General features: G+C 38.2%; 1 protein-coding gene across 1 annotated transcript in view; it reads left to right on the top strand.

Annotated features, from left to right (window-relative positions):
• The first annotated feature begins 2,093 nt into the window (after positions 1 to 2,093).
• LOC149782476 (uncharacterized) overlaps positions 2,094 to 21,873 on the top strand; it is a 38,766-nt gene continuing 18,986 nt past the window's right edge. The window contains exons 1-2 of the mRNA XM_089933900.1: positions 2,094 to 2,255; positions 18,996 to 19,227. Coding sequence (XP_089790026.1) covers positions 2,165 to 2,255; positions 18,996 to 19,227 — 323 coding nt within the window. The 5' untranslated portion in view covers positions 2,094 to 2,164. The remainder of the gene's footprint in view (positions 2,256 to 18,995; positions 19,228 to 21,873) is intronic.

Below are 21,873 nucleotides of genomic sequence, written 5' to 3'. Positions count from 1 at the left end.
CAGAAGCGTGTCCAATATTTTTTTTCCTTTTCTAACGAAAATAGTCTTCTTCAGCTATTCACTGTTTGATTGTCCAAGGTTTTGACATGATTCTGCATTTCCTTGTAAAACATGTATTCGTTAGCATGAGACTGAATTCTTAAATTTGATTCCTTGTCATGTATTGCCTTGCTAGCCAACAATTGTGTGGTTTCTTTATGGCACTTATTACTACTTCATTGTGTTTTAATAACTTGTAATTAACGAATTTATCCCTGAAAGCATTTTCAAGAAATCCTAATACGATTGCTCCACAATTATAAAAGCTTACGAAATGATCAATCCTATACTTCTCCTAAACTTTAACTGTTATGTCCATTCAATCAGACACAGGTGTAATGCTTAACTAAGTTAAAAGTTTATATTCAATCTAATACTCTTTCCTCACACGTCTACAATGTTCTGTCCCTTTAATCAAATCATTGATCTTTTGTAAAATACTTGTAATTAGTACATTGACACTTCACTCTTTCGTGTCGGACTTCGCTCGCTTATGGCCCCGCTTTTCGCTTACATAGTCATATCTATTGAATTAAACACAATGTTTGGCAGTTTGGCAGCTTTTCCTGTTTGGTCGCCTGTTTCATGTTAACGTCTTTAATTTTTCTTGCTTGTTCTCCTTAATGAATATCTTCTTTCGAGCAAGTTTGAAATGGTTCATAAAAACTTTCGTTTTCCGATGATCACAAAAAGAACTAAATTTCACTTCTCTTCCACATTTACATTTAAATTTCAAATCATCAGTGATTCTACCTAAATGGTAAATGACTAATATATAGTCATAATCTCTCATACCGTTAATTGACCACTCTTTACATCTATGATACTTTTGTGAAGGTCCTCTCCTTTCTTCTTTTTTGATTTGTCCATTTCCAGTGTCTGGATAGTACAATGAGGTGTCAAATGACTGGTAAACAATTGCTGTCTTATAGTGATATAATACAGATTGGAAGCAGGTATATCAACGTGACACGTGTCATTTGTCAGGGTTATGTTGCACGTAGTACGTCATACATAGCACGCGATAGACTTTATTCATGAATCGGATACAATATTTATATGGCAGTTGTTCAGTCTTTACAACATCTTTGTTAGTTTTTAAAACTATATATGAGATAATTTGCGAGTGAAAGTGGAGCGATTGGATTTAGTTCGATAGATCTGACACCGCTGATGCGTCATTAACCAGATGTGTAAGTTACACGTCACCACCACAGCACCTTATACATTCAAACAGCCTTCCTCCTCCGTCAGACATACTGAGAAAATTAAAGGCTGGTTTATGCTTAACTAGTGAGCCACATGTGCTCAGACTTTATACATGAAATAAATAAAGTGAACTCGGTCGATTGAATACATATTAAACCATATCCCTATGCTTCCCTTTAAGTGTGCTAACTGGTTTTGAAATATCAGCCTTTAGTATATACACAAATTATGATGTGTTTCGAACAAGGTTTTTAATGTTATTTACATTTCTTTTTTAATGTAGTTCCTCCTGAGAGTACATCAAAAATGAAAGTGTGGCCTTCAGGTTAATGGGGTTCGAAACCGCGACATTCCGCATCCGAGGGAAACGCTCTAACCACTTAGACTACCTGAGCGATCCTTCCTTCAGGTTAATAGTATCTTTATCCAATATATGAAAGTTTTTCACATTGTACTGAGCACGATAAATAAATAAAAAATGATGTAACTAGTGGAAACTTATTTTCTCTCAAGAAGTTGTGTGATCAATTAATCAGTCGAACTATTCATTTTCCAGCTTTTGGTTTTAGTGGTGTTTCCGGCACTTCTAATTTGCAGTGCAGTGAAAAATTTGTTTATGCCTTTTTGCTATCATTACTCTTCGTGCATGTTACGTCAATGAATTCAGTCCCAGTCTCCGCTTTCCGAAACTTCACCTACTTTTTTCTACAGTTCACACTGCGCTATAAAGTACCAATTACTTGACCAATTAATCGTTTGAAAAAAAACACCACCATATCGCAGATGCGGAAATATCGTAAGTGGCCAAGCACATCATATCCGGAATCAAGTCAATATATCATGTGCCAGCTGCATTGTTTGGTCTCTACTCGTACTAATTTCAAGTGGTTATCATATTGTCTTTCTTCGCACAGTTATGATTTCACATTTGTCTCTCACGGCCAAGATCAACTTGACTAGAATGTTTGGATTGTACTTCGCTTTGCTAATAGTTGGCCTTGCATTTGGTAAGTAAAATCAAGATTTTGTTATTATAAAAATTATATGGAAGTTGATTAAGATAAAAGTTATTACTGCATACACAATTAATCTTACATGATTAACATTAAATACGGATACTGAGTCTTATTTTTGTTGTTGTAGTTTTAATATTTTTATTTATCGCACACCCAGGTTGGAACGATGTTGTTATTTTTTTCTGACGTCCTCCTGTTCGTAATCTTAGCTGTACGGAATCGAAATTTGATGAATTTCAGTCTTCTTTGAATTCTGTTTGGGAATATATATGGTGGCTTGCTCTGAGTCGGAGAAAAGAACTCGGTTGGTATTGGATATTAATAAGCCTCGGTCTGACGGCCACGATATTAAACTCTTTTTATCAAAACAAGACACGTATAAAGTTTTGTGCATATACTTTGCATCAAGGAGTATTTGCACATTTATTTTGTTATACAAACATACACACATATATTCAGGAAATATGTATCACTTCCTATGAAGATCCATACTTCTAGTTCAAGGTGGCGATGGAGTTTTTGGACCAAAAATCATTGTTATTTGTACAGCTAAGACTCAATACAATGTTCAGAACTTGACAGTTTTAAATATGTCGTAAAATCAAACTGCTACTTTATTCTTTTCTGCTGGACACAAAAATGTATCTTCAGCTCATACTGGAGGTGAGATCCAACGAATAGACAGCGGGAATAAATACTCCCAATACCGAAATTGGTGTTCTGTCTGATTGATATAGTATAAATTTTTAAAATGGAAATGTAATAAAACTTGACTATATCAATCATTTCAAATTATTGCTGACAACCGGAGACTGTACAGCTAAAATGTTTCAGTATATTTATTTGGACATAGTACAAATCAACCTTTTTACGTATAAAAATTTCCCGAAATCACGTTTTTTTGTAATAGTATTAATAGTCAAGGCACGCATAGTTTACTTCTGGAGTGAACTTAAAATTAGGGGTCCGTTTTATTTATGTTAAACATAATCATCTTTAAAATTTTAAGATTATTTAATTCGACACGAGTTACTAATTTTTATATAATGCTTACGAAGCTTATTTGATAATAGTAGTAAATAGGGATACTATAGCGACAATGGGAATTAGCATTACAGACCCCCCCTGGGAACATATAGCGACAATGGAAATTTAACATGGAGAAAAATCGTGGGAACATATAGCGACAAGGGAAATTAACATGAAGAATAATCGTGGGACTGTTGAGCGACAAGGGAAATTAACATGGAGAAAAATCGTGGGACTGTTGAGCGTCAAGGGGAATTGAACATGGGAATAGGGGACTGTATAGCGTCAAAGGAATTTAAACAGGGTGGGACTGTATAGCGTCAAGGGAAATTGAACACGGGAAAAATTGCTGGGTCACTCTAGGGACAAGGGGAATTGAACATGGGAATAGAGTGTGGGTCTGTCTAGGGACTAGGGGAATTTAACATGTGGAAATTGAACATGGTGGGTCTGTATAGCGTCAAGGGGAATTGAACATGGTGGGATTGTCTAGGGACAATGATGGTAGAGGGTCAAACACAACAGAGACAGAAACATACATACACTAGAACAAGCGTGAGATTTATATATAAAGCATTACCAAGACCTGAAATCTTGCTGGGGTGTTCAAAAATTTGCATAATTGTAATGATGCTATAAATAGCTATAATCAAGGAAATGCTCAACGACAAATTGGATGTGACTAAAAGTAACGCTAAAATGACGAAAATTGTCCCAGAATTTAAAAGAAAATAAACATGTCCCCGAAAATTAAGTTACAATGGTTTAGACGAAAATGGATAAAATTAGTAACTACTTACAATATCAACTTGTGTGACGATCGTGGATAAATACCTATGTATCTATAATCAGCTGAAATTCCTATGAAATCCCACTATCTATTTATAGCTCCAACTTGTGGGTTATTCCTTTGGAAAATCCCACTATCTTTTTATAGCCTCAGCTTGAGTGACGTTCCTGTTTATGAACTCTAGTATATATGTATAGCTACAAAATGTGGAAATCCCCAAGTCCATATTTATAGTCTCAAAATTTCCAGCATCAGTGACGTCACTGTACTGAACACTAGGGGATAAATGGCAACAGTGTTGCAAGTGGCTGACCTGAATACGCGCTACTGTAGGTAGGTACGTAGAGTGTATCTGATAGGGATAAAGTGAGTTTTATAGGGACAAACAGAGACCAATACACACACACACACACACACACACACACACATACACAACATACGCGCGCAGACACACACACACACACACACACACACACACACACACACACACACACACACACACACACACAGAGGGAAGAGGAAAAAACAAACCCCAAATATACTATCAACACAGAAGGGAGATAATACAAACCCCAAATAAACTATCCACACAAACGTACGCGAACGCATACAAACCCCAAATAAACTATCCACACAAACGTACGCGAACGCATACAAACCCCAAATATACTATCCACACAAACGGACGCAAACGCATACAAACCCCAAATATACTATCCACACTCGGGAGGAAGAAGAAAAAAACAACCAAATATACGATCTACACAACGTACGCGAACACACACACACACACACACACACACACACACACGCACACCACAGAGGGAAGAAGAAAACCATTATACACTATCCACACGGAGTGAAGAAATAACCCTTTATATATACTATCAACAGAGAGTGAAGAAAATAACCCATTATATTCCATCAACACAGAGTGAAGAAGAAAAAGTTTTTTGAAAGCACCTAAGCCCTCACCTGCAATGACCAACTCTGCCAAACACCTACACCCCCCCCCACTCCCAACACTACAAAACCCATTTAACCCGTTATTTTATGGCATCAGTGTGTGATTTAGGAAACATCAAGACACAAAATGATGGATGAATAGACTGACTATTGTTTACGGACTTGCATGCCTAAAGAGCGTGCGTGAAGGAAAACATCCTTCCATTTCAATTCTAACTAAAACATGATCCAGAGGGATAGAGAGAGGTCAAAGAGCACAATTTCATAAAGTGTGAGTAAAAACAAAACACGCCATCCTTATTATACAATGTCAAGACCAAGAGACACTTACGTTTTCTTTCTGGTCTATTCTCTTTTAGAAGGCAGTATGAAATTTCACATCAGGGCCAACGCATTGGCTCACATTGTCAATTTTTCCATTTCCATGTCTTTACTGGCACAAGTTCTTCATCATCTTCAATTTCTTCTTCTTCTTCTGAATCCCTCTTCTCTGTTTCGTCTTGTTTCTGTTTCTTCTCTTTTCTCGTAGGGCACTCTGAATTCCAGCGTCCTTTCTCCTGACAACGATATTAGGTATCTTGACTTTTGTCTCTCTTTCTTAGACGAAGCAGGTATTCTGGAGACAAATACCCATTTACCTTTGCAGATATAGCAAACTTCATTAGCACACACTTTCGTATGACTCTCATCAAATCAACGACCAAAAGAGTAAGTTTTGTTGCCACTTTCGCCTGTGAATTATGCTTTCGTATGACTTTTAGCAAATATTTGACCACCAGGTCGATCTGTGCTGACTCTTCCATCTTCTTGATCGTTTGAGAGTGGAATGAATACTCTGACGCTAAGACACTCTCCTTATATACAGGGACCTGCTGCGTATGAAACCTAGTCAAATGTAATTTTGCAATAAGATGAAACGATTTCATTGAGGAAGTAAAAGGCAATGATGTACCGTATCGCCTCACACAAAACTTGAAGTGTTAGCTCAGATCCGTGTCAGCGATTTCGAAGACGACATAACTGAGCTTTCATCAATGCTCTCCATTTATGCCACAAAACCACGAGTCCTGATTCACGCCAAAAGAAATTTCGTTCGGTCCATAAAAAATAGTATCACATCTGAGAAACGCAAAAACGAACTTCCAGAAAACTGAGAACGACGGCTTACACCTACAACGTGAAATGTATGAGTTCAAGTAGTGCGTAAAACTTAGTCAAATTAAATTTTTATAGTCAAAACGAAACGATCTCTTTTCGAAAAAGAAAGCAGACACCAAGCGACAATGGCGATCCGTGTCACACAACACTTTTCAAAATGTATATGATCAGAGGTTTGTTCTAGCGATCTGCACGGTTAAATTAAATGTTGATGTATTTTGTAATAAGACGGACACAATTTCCATGGGATCGCCCATGGAACCATTGTTCGTGCATTAGTTTAATTTTTTAAAATATTTTTATATATAAATCGCCTATAGGATAGACCCAGTAAAGCATGGCCATTCTCGTCACTGTGTGAATAGCTACTCAAGTCAATTCGAAGTGAACGCGGTAAGAAAATAAGTATAGCCAATGAAATGGCTTACAACGGGTGATGCATTGTTTTGTTCTAGGACTGTGTGGCATAATAATCCCTATGTTCTTGCGTTGTTACCATTACAGTGCAGACAGACTGAAATGTGAACTTACAAGCCCTCTTTGTGTGTGTTGTACCATTTCTTCTTACCACATCAAAATACTGAGCGTCACAGTATTGGTTCGCGTTTTCAAGCTGACCATTTTTTTTATATCTCACTTAAACATTTTAACATAAACACTCACACTCACATTGGTAGAGTCAGAACAGATATGTTACAGTATTGAGGGGCATGTTATCTTTTTTTTTTTCAAACTAATAAATTTGGGGTTTGTTTGAAGTAAAGAACCGAAAGTACAGTGAAACTCAAGGATGATGACCCAATCTGTCTGTCTATTGATGCGCGTATTTACTTAAGAAGAAATATGACCTCTAAAACACAAAGAGATACGGCAAGCATGATTAGAATGAACATAACGATGTTTTCCTTCACGCCCGTGTAATTTAGAGTTTCAATCCTCTTTGAAGACAAACTTAGTCTCCTTTTGTAGGGCTTGAAATAATAAAAAACCTGAAAAAATCTTAAGCACTTTGCTATAGATAATTTCATCAACAGACTAAACAACATAAATACCGTTACAACACTAGAAAGCCTTAAATCTTCTATCAAAAAGAAATGCATCAAAAAGTTAAAGATTAACGATAACTAACCAATGAAACCGAATTTAACAAAGGCAGTGACATGTGAAGAAATGTCTCTCACTTTGGAAAGGTAGGCGAATGTACTCTGTCATGTACCATCAACTTGAAAAAAAATTATAAACAGAGAGAAACCTAAATTCAAAATTCAGTTGTTTTTTTCTTCAAAATTGTTTCGTTTCTTTTTTCTTTTTTTGGAACAAATCTAAGCACTAATATAGAGTGGAAAAGGGAAAATGCACATACAAGCTTTGATATTTCTGAAAAAATGAGGGGATATTCCTAACGTTCATAACCACCTATGGACTTGGACTTGTCTGTGACTTATCCACAAAACAAGATGTACATATTTCTGGTCAAGCTGCAAGTGTGTGCGTGTTTTTGAAAATGGTAAAAATTGGATATACAATTTTCTCGTGACACTTATAAAGTGAAGAGTGTGCAAGTGTCAAAAGCCAAAGTCATATAAGTTTTGTATTTTGTACGGCTTGTAAAGATTTCCACTTTAGAAAATGTGAAGTATCACAAGTTATTATCACAAACAGAAGTGGAACATAGGGGCTTGCAAGAAAGAAAATAACCCAGACAGTTGGTGTCATCAAGAGTGCTAGAGACGGTACCCGAACTTGCTTGCTTGCTTACTTGAATTAAAGTGATTTTCGCTCTAATGGAGCATATATCACTTGTTTAATAACGCACCGCGTGATTTTTAATTACTCCTGGGGAAGGAAAGAGAGCCTCATCTCCCAGGCTTTTATGTACTCACAGACTACTTTTAAATTTAGCCACTCAGGTGTAGGACTAACTAGTCCTTAACAACCTGACTGAAAGGCTTTAAACATGAGTGGGAATAGTCTCACCACACACTCATTTTTCTGTCCGAGCGTGGTAAAGGAGGAAAAAGGTGCTCAAAAAGACAGCCATGGGTGTTAAGTACTCAACAAAACGCTAGCCCGTACTTATTTCAAATCAAGTCGTGTCACCAAAAAAGACGACGTGTACGACATCAAAGGCATTGTCAAACGCAGAAACCGTAAAGTGGGCAAACGACGTGTCAAAGAAGTCAAAGTACGTTGGAAAGGATATCCACCCAGTTTTGATTCTTGCATCGACGCTTCGCACTATAAAAAGAAGTGACCATCATGCCCTTTCACACAGATTCAGCTACTGCAATCACTCCTTCACCCAATTCTTCTCTGCAAGATTTACAAACACAACCCTTGTGGGTGTGGTATGGAAAACGTTTGCCTAAAACGCAAATCGTCTTTTTCTGCCAAACCTTCGTGGTGTATTGTGTCATCGGTGCAGCCATTGCCAATTTGAGTTTGCAACAAGGAGACAAACACTTGCGGACCATTGTATTGAGCAGTTACATCGGTTGCCTGCTTCCTAATCCCTCCCTGAAATTCTCCTCGAACGGGAACAACGGGAACCTTGTGTCCAGTGTCAGTGCCAGTCACCACTCCAACAACAACCCCATTTTGGGCGGAGACACTTCTCTAACTTCCAGTATCGCCTCGGAGAGCCACAAAACTCTGGAATTATGAGCAATAACAACCAATTTTACTTAACCTTACCCAGTGACAGTTCCATGGAGGTGTTTCCCAAGAACACGTTGTGCTGTTACACGGTCAAATTACTTCAGACCATCCAGTTAGATCACGAAGCCCATTGGGAAGTGGCGTTATTGGAAATCATTCACCAAACACAAATCAAAAACATCACCGAAAAGCAAAACACTTTCGATGTGGAAATCCTGAATGCCCAATTGGAGGAAGAAATCAACAAAATCGGGTTTTTAGGGGACACAAGACCAGCCAGCACTCCAGCCATCATTATCTACACCTTGAAAAGTCCTTCAGGTTATTATTTTAGTGGTGAACATTTGGTGGACACTATTGCGGACAGGTTCAACTTAGCCTTTGGCAAAGCACTGAACAGAGCCAAAAAAAGTGTGAAGATTGAGTACCATAAAGTGGCTCATCGTCTCGTGATCAAATTTCAAGATACGGACACATTGTCCCTCAGGTTCAATGGTAGTTTGTTTGAAATTTTGGGTGGACATGCAGAAATGGTCGCAAACAATATGAGCCCAAGATCAAAAGTAATATGGATTTTTACAGAGCTTTTGGAAACCCTGTAGAACTGAACCAAGGACTTAATTTGATCTTTGTGTATTCCGATGTGGTGGAGTACAACGTGGTGGGACACACCTCTGTTCCGTTACTGCGTGTCATTCCTTTCAAAGTGGATAGTACCACAAACAATGACCACGAAGGTGCAAACACCTATCACGTACACCGTTAATTTGTACATCCTCACTATTTGCCCGTCAGTAAGTCGTATTTAGACACTGTCAACATTGCTATAAAAGGAGATCTGGGACAAAATATTCCATTCTCCAAAGGGAAAGTTACAGTGAAACTCCATTTTCGAAAACGGTTCTCTAACGAATTGTAAGTCAAGACAGCGAGGAGGACATTTTCACCCTATAAAATCCGGCCAGATGCGTGTGGAATTTCAGTTTGCAGAAAATCTACGCGCAGATAATACGGTGAACGTCATCCTGTATGCTGAATTGGACAATACGATATAAACCAACAGTTTGAGAGAAGTCATTCTAGACTATTAGAAGTCATGGAAGACTTTTATCAATGTTTGTATAGTAGGGATTCTTTGGACATGGAATATGAAGATCCTGAGGAAGGAGAACCCCAAGACAAAGACGAAGTCATCATGATGAAGTCTAGATGGCCACAACAAGAATCACATTTAGTTTCCTGTTATGCTATAGTCTTGACAGAAAAAAAATTAAGGAATTGATCAAGAAAGATTGCTATGGATGTCATAACGATCATCGCAATCAAATTCAACACGATAAATGCCTGATGCTGAGTCAAGAAGAAAAATTGGACGAATATCTGGACGAAGCTTGGAGTCTCATCTCGGAAGAAGACGTGTTACAACAGTGGTATAAAGGCTTGCGTGAACATTATTGTCCTCCATTAACAACTCAAGAGATCCATCGCATCGAAGCTCTGTTGGATCAGAGTTGGGAGACAAGGCGAAGTAACGGTTACTTGTCAGACATTTTCAAGCAAAAGGTCAGGATCGAATTGATGACTTATCATTACCTGTGAAGAAGAAAAAAAAAACAAAACATGGATACCTGAGAACTTTATTACCTTTTGAACCACAGTTCGTATACGGCTTCTTGGAATCCTGTCGTCTGTGCTAAAGATAAACTCCCTCATCGCAAACCTCAAGACCATCTAGCTTATGTGATCAACACGGACGACAGTCATCTCCCAGGAACCCACTGGGTAGCCGTTTACTTTCCTCAAGAAGGATGTGTGGAATATTTTGATTCGTACGGATTGCCCCCTTTGGAAGACGATATCATCGACTTTATGAGAAGAAATGCTCAGACCACCCGATTCAATAATGTGAAATTACAAGGCACATATTCCTTGGTGTGTGGACAGTACTGTGTGTATTTTCTGCATCATTGCAGCCTGGGCTATTCTTTAGAACATTTAGTGACTCATTTTGATCCTCGTCATTCTTCTAGAAACGATGTGAAAGTACATTGATGGTTTTGTGGCCAGTATGCTTATCTTTTGTCTCTAACTAGGAAACGTAGTGTCCATCAATGGCCTAATGACTTCCAACAGTGGAAATCACAATTTCATTCACAACGTTGTCAGCCCTGTTTAAATTAGAGTGTGAATTGAAAAAAAATGTTTGGTATTTGAAAAAAATGTTTGATGTTATAGTGTTGGATTATTGTTAAAAAAAATGTTAGAGTTGTTTGTTAGTATGAATAAAAAAATGTTGTGTTTTGAAGAAAAAAATGCCTTTGTGGTTTGTTTGGCTATAGGAATCTTGATTCATGCTCATTGACTTCTCTCTATCCCTCCCATAACACTATTTGAACGTTCCGGCTCGAAAACCGTGTAGTAATGTTTTCCTTCACGTCCGCGCTTTGACTTTAAGAACCGGGGAAGTTTCCAGTCTGCCCATCCATTGTTAACTCATCCTCCTACGAAGATGTGCTCCAAACTAGCTAAGCTAAACGAAGCCTACGTGAATTTGCATAGGGTCAGACACAGTCTGATACCGAAGCCAGAAGAGATAGAGAATGTGAGAATGCTAAAAGTCACTGAAGACCTGAAAGAAGAGCTCTTCAAGGAGGAATTCAAGACGGAGAAAGAAGAATGGATGGAGAAGTACAGACTTCATAAACAGCAGAGAGAGCAGCAACAGCAGCAGCATGAACCTGACAGAGGCTTTGTCAACAGTTGTATCGACACCAAAGAGTTCTTCTTCTCTTTTCCGAAGAAGCAGACCTTATCCTGTGAGAAAGCCTGTCGTCAGAGGAGGCCGCCATCTTATAACCTAAGCGATCGCCATAGCTTCAAGTTCCAAAAAAAAATTTCAGGGCTACCCCATACTCTCGAAAAGAAATAACATTCCATTGCCTATGATATGTTAGTCAGTTAGAAGAAAAAATACAGAAGTGAGTCTATCAGCACATGATTTCTTTATCTTGGTTAGAAAGTGCGACTCTAAGTCCTTCGTTTCCGTCGCTTATCAAAATTTTAAAAATAGTAATGTTCTGTAAAAAAGTGAGTGAGTGTTTCTTTTAGGTTTGTGCGTTTTTTTTTGTTGGTGATAATATGGATAATGTAAGTTCGGGTACAACGAAATTAAAAGAATTAGGCCCAGAACTCGGTGTGGAGGGAAGAAATATACGCAACAGTAGCGGGAGCAAGCAATGCAGACCTAGCCAGTTAGCACTCCACCCACCTCGAGAACACAAATAACATCTAGTCAACAGCCGACTATACCTAACAAACAACCTGCCCCGGAAAGAGTGGTGGCAAAACAAAGGGCCAATTATGTTAGACAAACGGTATGACAAACTCAAATGTAATTATCGGAGGCACTACGTTCTTTTCTGGGGCCCCGAGTGGCCGAGTGGTCTTAAGCGCTCTCCGTTACGGATCACTGTCATCTCACCTTTGTCTGCGTGGGTTCGAGTCTCGGATTCGGCTAATGTGGGTATGTGAGAAAGCTTGCCAGTAGCTTCTCGTGGGTCGGTGGTTCTTTCCGGGTTTTTCCCGGGTTCTTCCTCCACCATTAATACTGGCCGCCATGTATAGCCTATCGCGTGCTGAAAAATGGCGTTAAACCCTACAACAACAACAAAGTTCTTTTCTCACTCCGATACTACAGACAATCTCAGCTGAAAGAACAACCACAACAACAATAACAGCGACAGACACCATAGCAGCGGATTTGAAACTATCTACCTCAACTAAAGAATTAGTATCAGAACCAGAAGAGGAAATTGAGGCGGTTGCGGAGGAGGAGGGGGACGCTGACCCTCGTTGAGAAGTACACCGAAATGGGACTAGATCAAGCATTGTATGACGTCAACAAAGCAGGGTAGTTTATTAGAGCCATACAATACGTTGCCTACAAATCTCTAGACACCTTTAAACCAAGGCCTTCTCAATGGGGATTAGGGTCAGAGTTCTTCCCCAATTCTACAGACAAACCTACACTGGATACCCCCTCAGTCAACTGGTAGAAGCCGCTGCTTACATTGCCGCCCATCATGGCTACGCATTTCCTGATATCAAGAATCATGAGACTAGGAGTGCGGGAAAGAACGTGAAAGCAAAAGAGAGACGTGTTACCTTCTAACAGAAAAAAACAGCCTTTTTTAGGGCTCCAAAAGATTGCTTTTTATTAACTAGGGAACCATATTTGGCTTGGTATCCCTCCTTGACTAAACTATTCTCGAAACAAACTTGACCTATTGGAACACCGCAACAAACTTAACTTTTTAAACCTAACAGTGACCAAACTGGTATATGTCTCTTAGACATAATAATTTAAATAAGATCAGTATGGCTATTTTTATGTACACTAAGTACTAATATTAGATAGATATGTTAGGAAGTAGGAAATTTAACAGACTCGTTAGATTTGAACTAATTGCACAAGTGGTTAACACATTATTGGTACTTTTTACTGTCCATTAGCAAAAACGGGACTTGATTTGAAATAAGTACGGGCTAGCGTTTTGTTGAGTACTTAACACCCATGGCTGTCTTTTTGAGCACCTTTTTCCTCCTTTACCACGCTCGGACAGAAAAATGAGTGTGTGGTGAGACTATTCCCACTCATGTTTAAAGCCTTTCAGTCAGGTTGTTAAGGACTAGTTAGTCCTACACCTGAGTGGCTAAATTTAAAAGTAGTCTGTGAGTACATAAAAGCCTGGGAGATGAGGCTCTCTTTCCTTCCCCAGGAGTAATTAAAAATCACGCGGTGCGTTATTAAACAAGTGATATATGCTCCATTAGAGCGAAAATCACTTTAATTCAAGTAAGCAAGCAAGCAAGTTCGGGTACCGTCTCTAGCACTCTTGATGACACCAACTGTCTGGGTTATTTTCTTTCTTGCAAGCCCCTATGTTCCACTTCTGTTTGTGATAATAACTTGTGATACTTCACATTTTCTAAAGTGGAAATCTTTACAAGCCGTACAAAATACAAAACTTATATGACTTTGGCTTTTGACACTTGCACACTCTTCACTTTATAAGTGTCACGAGAAAATTGTATATCCAATTTTTACCATTTTCAAAAACACGCACACACTTGCAGCTTGACCAGAAATATGTACATCTTGTTTTGTGGATAAGTCACAGACAAGTCCAAGTCCATAGGTGGTTATGAACGTTAGGAATATCCCCTCATTTTTTCAGAAATATCAAAGCTTGTATGTGCATTTTCCCTTTTCCACTCTATATTAGTGCTTAGATTTGTTCCAAAAAAAGAAAAAAGAAACGAAACAATTTTGAAGAAAAAAACAACTGAATTTTGAATTTAGGTTTCTCTCTGTTTATAATTTTTTTTCAAGTTGATGGTACATGACAGAGTACATTCGCCTACCTTTCCAAAGTGAGAGACATTTCTTCACATGTCACTGCCTTTGTTAAATTCGGTTTCATTGGTTAGTTATCGTTAATCTTTAACTTTTTGATGCATTTCTTTTTGATAGAAGATTTAAGGCTTTCTAGTGTTGTAACGGTATTTATGTTGTTTAGTCTGTTGATGAAATTATCTATAGCAAAGTGCTTAAGATTTTTTCAGGTTTTTTATTATTTCAAGCCCTACAAAAGGAGACTAAGTTTGTCTTCAAAGAGGATTGAAACTCTAAATTACACGGGCGTGAAGGAAAACATCGTTATGTTCATTCTAATCATGCTTGCCGTATCTCTTTGTGTTTTAGAGGTCATATTTCTTCTTAAGTAAATACACGCATCAATAGACAGACAGATTGGGTCATCATCCTTGAGTTTCACTGTACTTTCGGTTCTTTACTTCATACAAACCCCAAATTTATTAGTTTGAAAAAAAAAAAAGATAACATGCCCCTCAATACTGTAACACATCTGTTCTGACTCTACCAATGTGAGTGTGAGTGTTTATGTTAAAATGTTTAAGTGAGATATAAAAAAAATGGTCAGCTTGAAAACGCGAACCAATACTGTGACGCTCAGTATTTTGATGTGGTAAGAAGAAATGGTACAACACACACAAAGAGGGCTTGTAAGTTCACATTTCAGTCTGTCTGCACTGTTATGGTAACAACGCAAGAACATAGGGATTATTATGCCACACAGTCCTAGAACAAAACAATGCATCACCCGTTGTAAGCCATTTCATTGGCTATACTTATTTTCTTACCGCGTTCACTTCGAATTGACTTGAGTAGCTATTCACACAGTGACGAGAATGGCCATGCTTTACTGGGTCTATCCTATAGGCGATTTATATATAAAAATATTTTAAAAAATTAAACTAATGCACGAACAATGGTTCCATGGGCGATCCCATGGAAATTGTGTCCGTCTTATTACAAAATACATCAACATTTAATTTAACCGTGCAGATCGCTAGAACAAACCTCTGATCATATACATTTTGAAAAGTGTTGTGTGACACGGATCGCCATTGTCGCTTGGTGTCTGCTTTCTTTTTCGAAAAGAGATCGTTTCGTTTTGACTATAAAAATTTAATTTGACTAAGTTTTACGCACTACTTGAACTCATACATTTCACGTTGTAGGTGTAAGCCGTCGTTCTCAGTTTTCTGGAAGTTCGTTTTTGCGTTTCTCAGATGTGATACTATTTTTTATGGACCGAACGAAATTTCTTTTGGCGTGAATCAGGACTCGTGGTTTTGTGGCATAAATGGAGAGCATTGATGAAAGCTCAGTTATGTCGTCTTCGAAATCGCTGACACGGATCTGAGCTAACACTTCAGGTTTTGTGTGAGGCGATACGGTACATCATTGCCTTTTACTTCCTCAATGAAATCGTTTCATCTTATTGCAAAATTATATTTGACTGGGTTTCATACGCAGCAGGTCCCTGTATATAAGGAGAGTGTCTTAGCGTCAGAGTATTCATTCCAATCTCAAACGATCAAGAAGATGGAAGAGTCAGCACAGATCGACCTGGTGGTCAAATATTTGCTAAAAGTCATACGAAAGCATAATTCACAGGCGAAAGTGGCAACAAAACTTACTCTTTTGGTCGTTGATTTGATGAGAGTCATACGAAAGTGTGTGCTAATGAAGTTTGCTATATCTGCAAAGGTAAATGGGTATTTGTCTCCAGAATACCTGCTTCGTCTAAGAAAGAGAGACAAAAGTCAAGATACCTAATATTGTTGTCAGGAGAAAGGACACTGGAATTCAGAGTGCCCTACGAGAAAAGAGAAGAAACAGAAACAAGACGAAACAGAGAAGAGGGATTCAGAAGAAGAAGAAGAAATTGAAGATGATGAAGAACTTGTGCCAGTAAAGACATGGAAATGGAAAAATTGACAATGTGAGCCAATGCGTTGGCCCTGATGTGAAATTTCATACTGCCTTCTAAAAGAGAATAGACCAGAAAGAAAACGTAAGTGTCTCTTGGTCTTGACATTGTATAATAAGGATGGCGTGTTTTGTTTTTACTCACACTTTATGAAATTGTGCTCTTTGACCTCTCTCTATCCCTCTGGATCATGTTTTAGTTAGAATTAAAATGGAAGGATGTTTTCCTTCACGCACGCTCTTTAGGCATGCAAGTCCGTAAACAATAGTCAGTCTATTCATCCATCATTTTGTGTCTTGATGTTTCCTAAATCACACACTGATGCCATAAAATAACGGGTTAAATGGGTTTTGTAGTGTTGGGAGTGGGGGGGTGTAGGTGTTTGGCAGAGTTGGTCATTGCAGGTGAGGGCTTAGGTGCTTTCAAAAAACTTTTTCTTCTTCACTCTGTGTTGATGGAATATAATGGGTTATTTTCTTCACTCTCTGTTGATAGTATATATAAAGGGCTATTTCTTCACTCCGTGTGGATAGTGTATAATGGTTTTCTTCTTCCCTCTGTGGTGTGTGTGTGTGTGTGTGTGTGTGTGTGTGTGTGTGTTCGCGTACGTTGTGTAGATCGTATATTTGGTTGTTTTTTTCTTCTTCCTCCCGAGTGTGGATAGTATATTTGGGGTTTGTATGCGTTAGCGACGTTGTGTGGATAGTATATTTGGGGTTTTTATGCGTTTGCGTACGTTTGTGTGGATAGTATATTTGGGGTTTGTATGCGTTCGCGTACGTTTGTGTGGATAGTTTATTTGGGGTTTGTATGCGTTCGCGTACGTTTGTGTCGATAGTTTATTTGGGGTTTGTATTATCTCCCTTCTGTGTTGATAGTATATTTGGGGTTTGTTTTTTCCTCTTCCCTCTGTGTGTGTGTGTGTGTGTGCGTGTGTCTGCGCGCGTATGTTGTGTGTGTGTCTGTGTGTGTGTATTGGTCTCTGTTTGTCCCTATAAAACTCACTTTATCCCTATCAGATACACTCTACCTACCTACCTACAGTAGCGCGTATTCAGGTCAGCCACTTGCAACACTGTTGCCATTTATCCCCTAGTGTTCAGTACAGTGACGTCACTGATGCTGGAAATTTTGAGACTATAAATATGGACTTGGGGATTTCCACATTTTGTAGCTATACATATATACTAGAGTTCATAAACAGGAACGTCACTCAAGCTGAGGCTATAAAAAGATAGTGGGATTTTCCAAAGGAATAACCCACAAGTTGGAGCTATAAATAGATAGTGGGATTTCATAGGAATTTCAGCTGATTATAGATACATAGGTATTTATCCACGATCGTCACACAAGTTGATATTGTAAGTAGTCACTAATTTTATCCATTTTAGTCTAAACCATTGTAACTTAATTTTCGGGGATATGTTTATTTTCTTTTCAATTCTGGAACAATTTCGTCATTTTAGCGTTACTTTTAGTCACATCCATTTTGTCGTTGAGCATTTCCTTGATTATAGCTATTTATAGCATCATTACAATTATGCAAATTTTTGAACACCCCAGCAAGATTTCAGGTCTTGGTAATGCTTTATATATAAATCTCACGCTTGTACTAGTGTATGTATGTTTCTGTCTCTGTTGTGTTTGACCCTCTACCATCATTGTCCCTAGACAATCCCACCATGTTCAATTCCCCTTGACGCTATACAGACCCACCATGTTCAATTTCCACATGTTAAATTCCCCTAGTCCCTAGACAGACCCACACTCTATTCCCATGTTCAATTCCCCTTGTCCCTAGAGTGACCCAGCAATTTTTCCCCGTGTTCAATTTCCCTTGACGCTATACAGTCCCACCCTGTTTAAATTCCCTTGACGCTATACAGTCCCACCCTGTTTAAATTCCTTTGACGCTATACAGTCCCCTATTCCCATGTTCAATTCCCCTTGACGCTCAACAGTCCCGCGATTTTTCTCCATGTTAATTTCCCTTGTCGCTCAACAGTCCCACGATTTTTCTCCATGTTAAACTTCCATTGTCGCTATATGTTCCCAGGGGGGGTCTGTAATGCTAATTCCCATTGTCGCTATAGTATCCCTATTTACTACTGATAACATTTTGCGGATGCAACTCTCCTGCAAAATGCAAAATCAGCGAAAATAAATATTGTAGAGAAACAAGTTCTGGGTTTGCAATATGGTGCACATACACAAACTGACAATGCACCGGTATGTATGAAAACATATATATATATATATATATATATATATATATATATATATATATATATATATATATATATATATATATATATATATATATATATATATATATATATATATACATGTATTCAAATTCAGTGGAAGGCGAAAAGAAAAGAATAGCTGTAACTATGTCGGATTCTTTATGGCATGATTGTTTCTTGAACTTTTAGAGCAATTAGGTTGAGGTTTCATATAAAATCACGGTTCTTTGCACAAGTTATTTCTGAGAAATGAATCCAAACAAGTTAAAGAAGTAAGAGAACGTTAGCCGTATTTGGTTATGTGCTACATGTTTTAGTTAAGTTAGACGAAATTGCTGTAGAATTTAAAACAACAGAAACTCAACCTTTTCATGGATGACAGGTTTGGCAGATACTTGAGAGCGTGCGCTCATATTCCAAAAATTGAACCCATTTTTATTCGAGCATACAGGTTATCAAAACTCGTCATGTGGTTGAATTAGTAGAAGCCAGATGTAAATTTTTGAAGAAAAGCTTTCATTTTTAGGTGCACAGCTTAGAAATGGAAACAGGTGTGAGACTCCCAAGTGCGAAATCAAGCCATTTGATCTCCGCTTCTGGTACCAAGGGATTGAAACCGAGCTACGACAAATCAACATAAATGAGGGCGATGACATCATCATCACATGCGATGGGTCATGTGTGGGTGTCTCTGAAAATCCACGACTGAGCTGGTATGGACCAAATTTAAGACGCATCGAAGAAAACGGCAGTAATAGGTAAAACAATGTATATTTTTATATATTCAGTATCCTTGTAAAATTAATAAGATTTAGACAAAAGAAAGTGAAATTAAATAAAAGAAAAACAAATATCGCAGCTCTGCCCACCAACAGGCGTCAATCAGCATGTTCCCCACACACTGCTTAATGGTATATTTCAACAGTAAGCAACGAGGGTCCGGCGTGGCCGAGTGGTCTAAACGGCTCGACTTTACCGATCACTGCCATCTCACCGTTGTCCGTGTGGGTTCGAGTCTCGGGCTTGTCTAATGTGGGTGTATGAGAAAGCTTGCCAGTAGCTTCTCGTGGGTCGATGGTTCTTGCCTGTGTTTTCTTCCTCTACCAGTTATACTAGACGAAATGTATAGCCTATATTATGCTTAAAATGGCGTTAAACTCAAAAGAATATACAACAACAACCACGAACAATACTAACAAGTCGTTATATATGTCAGGATAGAAGTTAAACTTGTCAGACATATTAAAGCAGTAATTTTGGGACTATCGTCGTAAAGTAAGATATGTCATTCTTTAAATCCTTCACTGTGAAAGGTTTATAGGTTACTGCATTTGTATGGGAAAATATGAACGAGTTTGGGATGGAATACTGCACGAACTTGGGAGTGCAGTATATCCTTCCGACACAACGAATTCATATTTTCCCATACAAATGCAGTAACCTTTTTATTATATGATCAATTTTTATTCTACCTACGGTTTAATTATATAAACACAATACACTACAAGAAACAACGTAAATGAATGAATGCCGTATTCCAAATTAAATACACAAGCGCAGATTTGTCATTACACAATAACATCATTATTAATGTGCACATAACTCCGCCCAGATAAATTTGAACTTTGTCGCGCGCTAGACATAACTTTCGACAGAAAATGGCGTGTCTAGTTAAAATTGAAATTTGCAGTCATATTGTGAATGAATGTGCATTGCAACAACTTTTCCATTTGATCTGGAATGAATATATTTTGGTATTTTGTTTCGATTCGACGAAAGTTTGTGATTTTGGACTGGATTCATCTCTGCAAATTATACATGAAATACATCGGATTGAAGCGGCGCGGGAGAAGCGTGTTTACATCTGCAAATGTGTTTCTGTTTCTGTCATTGAATGTTTGAAATCATAATGTGGGAAAAATATGAAGTCTTTCAATTGCAATTATCAAAAAGACGCTATCGAATGTAATGCTTATTTCATTTTGAGTGCAGTAAGGAGGATGCAATTGCACTTATCATCGAAATTACAGCACAATTTCGAAATGTGTAATCCAGATTGAAAACCTATGACATGGCTCATGTAATTCGGATTTGCAGAATTAAGAAAGTACATTTTGAGAAAATTCAGGATGTAAAACTGTAAGTATATTTTATTTTGTCATTCTTATCACCAGCTGAAGAAGAGAGTATATGACTTGTCACTTGTATGTTATTTGTAAGGACCTGTTCTTGCGTCTGTTGTATACTGTAGCTAGCCTAAATTCGAAACATTGTATCAACGCGGAATGTGCCAAAACAGCTGGTATGTGGCAGTCCATGAGACATCTGTTTTAGTTCATTCAGAAACAAATTTAAACAACTACAAGGTAAAGAGCCTCTTACGCGAGTGTACATGATTTGTGTACAAATCAAAAGAGCTGGCGTCTGCGTCCATTGTTTGCTTACAATAGAAAGTAGTTCCTTTATGCACGTGACTGCAATATGGGTATTGTCGCGCGAGTTCAGTATCGGGTAATATTGAACGATTTTGACATTGTAAAGTTAACGGGGGAAAAAATGAGCATATAATAAAATTTATTATTGTACATATCACTGTTAAAGATATGAAAACTATTTTTGTGACACGATTCTGTCTTTTACATTCAATTCGTTTTTTCTTTATGTTTCTTCTTACAGATATCCCTACCCACTTCGATTGTAAAAATGTGTATATTGAACAAGACAACTTCACCTATTAATACCACGTTTTCACTCAAAGATTTAGCACATAGATCATAAGCGCCGTGATTGTAAATCACACATTTGATATAAATGAATTTTGGGTGGACAGACAGAACATTTATTGAGGAGCAGATCTTACCTGACATGTGAATAATAATTGTAGTCCTACCTGAGACAGGTGTAAGTGAATCTGCTTATTCTGAATGCCGCAAGTGACTGGCGCATTCTCATTAGTCTATCTCTGTCAAATAGGCGGACCCAGCACGTCGGTAGCGTATCTGCGTAACAGCTGCTTTGATTGGATACACGCAAAAGAGTATTTTGACCGCTCCGGTGACCTAGTGGTTAGATCGCCCGCCTCTGATGCGGGAGGTCGTGGGTTCGATCCCGGCCGAGTCATACCAAAGACTTACAAAAATGGTACTAACAGCTGCCTCGCTTGGCGCTCAGCATTAAGAGGTTAGTGTTAGGACTGATCGGCCTTGTGTCAGGATAATGTGACTGGGTGGGACATCATGCTACATGTCTGCAGCATGATGCCCCAGTGCTAGACATCACTATAAAACTGTCACACTGCAGACATCGTAGCGATATGACTGAGTTTTTTTTAAAGCTACGTTAAAAATCCAAATCACACACACACACACACACACACACACACACACACACACACACCGTTTTGA

The sequence above is a fragment of the Sinohyriopsis cumingii genome, chromosome 15 (assembly GCF_028554795.1).
Source record: "Sinohyriopsis cumingii isolate HCF-2022 chromosome 15, ASM2855479v2, whole genome shotgun sequence".
Taxonomy (NCBI): domain Eukaryota; kingdom Metazoa; phylum Mollusca; class Bivalvia; order Unionida; family Unionidae; genus Sinohyriopsis; species Sinohyriopsis cumingii.
The sequence above is the reverse complement of the archived record's forward strand: the minus strand, read 5'-3'. Positions and strand labels throughout refer to the sequence as shown.